The sequence below is a fragment of the Mus pahari genome, chromosome 1 (genome assembly GCF_900095145.1).
Source record: "Mus pahari chromosome 1, PAHARI_EIJ_v1.1, whole genome shotgun sequence".
NCBI classification, from domain to species: domain Eukaryota; kingdom Metazoa; phylum Chordata; class Mammalia; order Rodentia; family Muridae; genus Mus; species Mus pahari.
Genome location: NC_034590.1, coordinates 146255874 through 146261775, shown reverse-complemented (window position 1 = coordinate 146261775; position 5902 = coordinate 146255874). Strand labels below are relative to the sequence as shown.

Sequence of the window (5902 nt, the reverse complement as noted above, 5' to 3'; positions counted from 1 at the left end):
CCTGGAACTCACTCTGTAGATCAGGCTGGCCTCGAACTCAGAAATCCGCCTGCCTCTGCCTCCCAAGTGCTGGGATTAAAGGCGTGCACCACCACCACCAGGCAGCCTTTTGCTTTCTTAAAAGTCCTACTGTAAGGGGACTGGAGAGATGGCTCAGCAGTTAAGAGCACTGAGTTCTCTTCCAGTGTCCCAAGTTCAGTTCCCAACAACCACATGGCGGCAAACTACCATCTGTAATGGGATCCAATGCCCTCTTCTGATGTGTCTGAAGATAGCTACAGTGTACTCATATACATAAAGTAAATAAATCTTAAAAAAATTCTGCAATGTATATGCACACATTTATATAACATATAATTTTGTATAAATATCTGGGCATGGGGGCCCACACTTAATACCAGAATTCAAAAGGCAGAAACAGATAGATATCTGTGAGTTTGAGGCCAGCCTGATCTATACGGTGACCTCCAGGTCTACATAGTGAGACCTTGTCTCAAACAAAGTAATTAAATAAATTAAAAAGATAAATTTCTGAATCAATAGGTGTGTTGATTATAATTTTGAATTATATTATAAAAATTCTTCCATAAAGGCAGCTCTAATTTAGATTCCCACTAAGCATAATAAATATATTTCCAAGATATCTGTTAACCTTTTTTATATTTTCTAATCTAATAGAAAAGATCTGTACCTTAAGTAAGGTTATGTATTTTCATATACTTAATAATTATATTAGTGTTTTCCCCTTTCAGAGCTTTTAAAATTCTCTCTCTCTCTCTCTCTCTCTCTCTCTCTCTCTCTCTCTCTCTCCTCTCTTGGTGCAAACATACTGTGGTCTATGTGGATAATTAGTGAGAGTCAGTATTCTCCTTATGCAATCTATGCCAGTTCGAGACATTAACCTCAGGTCCTCAGGCTTAACCGCAAGCACCTTTCCCACTGAGCACTCTTGTTTTCCCCTTTGGGTCACCTGTGGCTAGCCTGTGACTACACTGTTCACCAGCTGTGTTTCCGGACTGGTGGTCCTGCTCTCTTGCTGACTTCCGGGAACTCTTTTACTCGTTAACACATCATCTCACTTGATGTATAATGAAGATGCTTTTCAAGTAAACAAATCCAAGTACGGATTCTGAAAATCATCTCCCACTTTGTCCCGCACTAGTTTTCCTTTATTACTTCTGCATACATACATACATACATACATACACACACACACATATATGTGATGACTGTGTGGAGATGTGACCGTGTGTGCAGGTGATTGCAGAGGTCAGAAGCACTGAATGCGTGGAGTTGCAGGCAGTTATGCACAGCCCCATGTGTGTGCTGGGAACCATGTGTGGTGCCTTGTGAGAGCAGCATGCCCTCAGCTGCTGAGCACTGCCCCACTGCACGCCACTTTTAATAAGAGTTTGCTTATATTCTCCTTCATCACCTCTCATTTTCCTTCTTTGTTAAACATTTGTAATTTTGACCCACCTGGCCTTTATTTGCAATATAATGCTTGTCAAAATTTAATGCTGACTTCTTCTCCATCTTCCTGGTAGGATAATATAAGATGGAGCTTTGAGAATTCTAATTTGAGCCCCCTAAGTTTAGTTAAATTCTGATTTGATGTGCTTTTTTTTAAAAAAACAAAAACAAAACCAAAAAAACAAAAACGTGTATGTTCTGTAGTCTGGTCAGTTCGCAGCTACAGACTTTATTTCTAATGGAAATTTACTGAAAGTACCTCTGAGTCCTTTACCTACAGAATATTTTCAGTGACTAATGTCTTCACGAACACCCATTGTTAACATCTGAGGCATTCAAAAGAAGGTGCCCTAGACCTTGATTACTCCTGGTAGACAGCAGAAAATAAGCGTCAGAGGCTCTGTTGCCTTTGGTCTGAGTGACCATGGCAACTGGGCATGGTTCAGCATCTGCATGACAGGTGGGCTGAGCTCAGTCTTTAGCTTCAGACATCCCCAGGGGAAGAATGGGAAGAAGCTGCGGGAACTGGAAGCTTGGGAGCCTGGCGTGCACAGGGTGAGAGGAAGTGTTCATAAGTGTGGCTTCCGAATGAAATTTTACATCAGTGGTGTGTACTTTTGTTACCTTACTCTAGCCCTTCTGTTGCTCAAGCGGGATATTCTTCCTTGCTCTTGAGGACGGAGATTGAATATTTTTTTCTTTATTATATCCCAAACTCAGTACTGTGCAAACCACATCACTGACATTCATTTCATTTACAAGTTTGTTCTAATAGTATTTTATCCTTGGAGTTTGGGGGCTGTGTGTGTGTGTGTGTGTGTGTGTGTGTGTGTGTGTGTGTGTGTTGTAAACTGAATATGTATCACACGAAATGCAACCTAGCATGATCATTGTAAGCAAAAACACAGCAACTTGTTCATTATCATTTCCGCTTTGCCCGTGTCCTGGTTTGCTTTCTGTTGTTGTGATAAAGATCATGGGGTGGCAGTTTTGGGGTGGAAAGAGTTCACTTGACCTATACTTCCTAATAGAACTCCATCATGGAGGGAAGCCGAGGGAGGAACCCAAACAGAGTAAGAATCTGGAGGCGGGACCCGAAGCAGAGTCCGCAGAGGGGGTTTGCTTACTGAGGTGCTCTGCCCACCTGAAGTGGGCTGGGCCATCCTGTATCAATAATGAAACGCCCCACAGACGTGCCTCAGGCCAGTCTGATGGTGGCATTTTCTCAGCTGAGATCCCCTCTTTCCAACCGATTCAAGCTTGTGTCAAGTTAACCAAAATTTACACCTTCTGTTCTGTCGAATGCTCTGTTGGTTGAACATTGGTTTTAGAGATGCTGAAATAGTTCCATTTGCAAATATTGACTCAGCGTGGTCCTATACAACCATATATAGAATACTGGGTCCTTACTAAATGCTCTCTTTTAAAGCCACGGCTTAATTGTTTTCCTGTAACTTTTTTTTTTTTTCTTCAGAATATTGACAGAGTGGTGTTTGTTGGGAACTTTCTCAGAATCAATATGGTCTCAATGAAGTTGCTAGCATATGCCATGGACTTTTGGTCTAAAGGACAGTTGAAAGCACTGTTTTTGGAACATGAGGTAGGTCAAGCTCACGGGGATGTAACTGTCCTACATGTATTTTGGGTTGTCTGCCATATGAGTCAGATCTGTATTTTAAAATTGATCAAGTAGAAAATTCCCTTTTAAACTTAGTATTTATTGTCCTATCCACCCCACCTGCCAAAATGTCATTTATACAATGGAATTTTTCTTAGTGATGACCGAGTCTGCCAGGAGCCTGGCTTTGACAAACACCTTGACTTTGGACTGCCTCACATCCAAAAGGCTATGAGATGAAGTCATAGTGTTTATTTATTTTATAAGCCACTCAGAGTGTGGTATTTTGTTACATATAGCAAGCCAATGACCAAGACACTGTTTCCTAAAATAGCTGAGTTTTTTTTAGAAACTTTCATTATCAGAAATATGAGCTTGTATTTTATAAGAAGGCAGTGCCAGATACAGTTCTAAGCACTTTACTGTATTAATATAGATAAATATACATTCAGACTAATGACAGTTATTTGATTACTCGGTCATGAGGGTTTTTTTCTTTTTCTTTCTTTCTTTTTTTAATCCAAGAAATCAGTGTTTGCTTGTTTTGTTTTTAGGGAGATCGACTGTGTAGACTTGCTCGTGCTAAACACAGGCCTTGCCTCTAACCCATCTCCTGTCATGATTTCTGTTTCCAATGTTATAGATCCGTAAAGTTCAGGGCAGCCTTCCTAGAACTAATGAACGCAATAGTTCTTTGGTTAGGGTTCAGAAACAGCCCTACAGGAGTTCTCTGTGTTTTGCAGGGTTATTTTGGAGCTGTTGGGGCCCTGTTGGAACTGTTCAAAATGACTGATACACAGTAAAGGAACAGCCCCTCGTGAGGACAGAGGACTGACGGGCCTTGCCAGAGAAGGTGACATCTCCGTGGGGCAGAAATCAAGCCACTATGGTGGATGAACCTGCTGTATTTGTAAATAACTTAAAATCCTAGACCTTTTGCTCTTAGGTTTCAAGCTTATGATACAAAATGGGGAAATTAAGAATTTTTTCTGTATACTGTATTTTTTAAAAAAAAAAGAACAAGAAATTGTGCAGCGTGGCCAAACCTAACCAATTTCATGCATTAACTTTGAAAAGTTGTATTATGTTCAAGAGGGGCCTGAAATGAAAGCGCTGTCCATTTTTCTTCTGGGGTTTACTGATCAGTGTGGTAATTTTAACTTCATTTAGTAATTACTCTAGGAGATTTTGCCTTTACTTATATTTTTTCATGACGTTTCATGATTTGCTGTTGGTTTCAAATGAAACTACGAATCTGGTATGTTGCACTGTGAACACTTTGTTTCTCTCTCTCTCTCTCTCTCTCTCTCTCTCTCTCTCTCTCTCTCTCTCTCTCTCTCATCCTTTCTGTTGCAATGTCTTAGGACAAAAAAAAAAATAGAAAAAAGAAAAAAGGATCCCCCTCCCTCCTGTCTTTGTTCCTTGTGATTTCTCTCTTCTCTGTCTGTATGCTTTCCTCATTGTAATTGCTCCTGTCAATCAAGGTGCTGACCAACTCAACACAAAGTTAAACACATATCTGTAGTTCTAAACATGTGACCAGGTGAGAAGACTTTAAAGGAAGGAGTTGATGAAAATGTCGAACATTGAACATTATGTGCAGTTTTATCTTTGTCTTCTTACTTCCCTCATCACTGCCATGTTCCATCGGATTTACTTTACACTACGCTGTAATAGTCTGCAATGACTTGTCCTCATTTGCATATTCCGTATGAAGGGCAGCAAACCCCTGTGTAAATTTGGAGGGGCTCCCATAGCTGATCTGATTGATCACCCCGGACTCAGGGCAAAAGCACTGGGTGGAGACATCAGTTAGAAATAATGGTCTGTTTTATATATGTTTGTACCTAGGAAGGATGTAACGAAACATCCTAAGTAATAACATTGAAGACTGTTTCTTTCTCTCTCTCTCTCTTTTTTTCCTAATTTCTGTTTTCGTATTTAAATTGAGATCGGTACTTTATTTCATTTCTAAAACTTTAATATAATTTATGATACGCTCGCATATATGGACATTTCATCCTGAGGGGTTTTCATTAAGATAGATGGGTCACTTTCAAATGTGGATGTTGTACACACGCTGCATGTAACAGGAGATCTAGTGATCTTTTCGATCAAGGGTTTCCTTCCAAGGGCTTTTTGAAAGGCCACTCCTTGGTCAGTCTTCACCTCTCTACCTTGTGGAGCCCCGCTCTTCATTTCCATATCCTTGAGTCTTGAAGAAGCTGATGCTAATGGAAGAATTCACTTGTCTGGTTTAAATAAAGCCGGTTTGTGTTGGGATGTTCTTAGTGTACATGTTATTTTCATTTCTTACACCTCGTCTGTATATTTATCTGTTTTACATGTAAAGTAACTGTATGTTGATGTTGTGGTCACTGCTGCTGTTTTCCCTTTTGCTGCACAGCTCATAACACGAGGCTTTCCCACAAGTGTGTGTGTGTGTGGGGGGGGGGTCCAAACTGAGCCTTCAGCTGTGGCCTTCTGTAGGCCAGCAGAAGGATTTCTAAAAATTCTCCTTTATTGCACTTTTATTATTGACTGCTAAATACCAAAATAGCACTGTGATTTTTGGTGATTCTGAACCAGTTTCAATTTTTTCTTGTTGCAAATGCACTCTGTCAAACTCTGCTTAGCTTTAAAAGATTTACCCAACTACAGTGTTCTCGAAAGACATTGTCGCTGTATTATCCACCCTAGTGCCTTCACATCGTCTCTCCTCCCTTCTTTAGTCTTTCAGGGGACAGCAGACCTGAGACCTGAAGGTCGTGGACCTGCAAAGGAAACCAGGGCAAGCAACTGTGCCTATAT

At 40.5% G+C, this 5902-nt stretch overlaps 1 protein-coding gene across 2 annotated transcripts in view; it reads left to right on the top strand.

The window, feature by feature from the left end:
- Window positions 1-4439, top strand: part of Pank1 (pantothenate kinase 1) — a 66653-nt gene extending 62214 nt beyond the window's left edge. The window contains exons 6-7 of one of the 2 annotated variants that reach the window (XM_021196983.2): window positions 2948-3073; window positions 3835-4439. In XM_021196983.2, the coding sequence (XP_021052642.1) occupies window positions 2948-3073; window positions 3835-3894 (186 nt within the window). In that variant the 3' untranslated portion in view covers window positions 3895-4439. The remainder of the gene's footprint in view (window positions 1-2947; window positions 3074-3834) is intronic. The other variant, XM_021196987.2, reaches the window with a different exon arrangement.
- Window positions 4440-5902: the final 1463 nt, after the last annotated feature.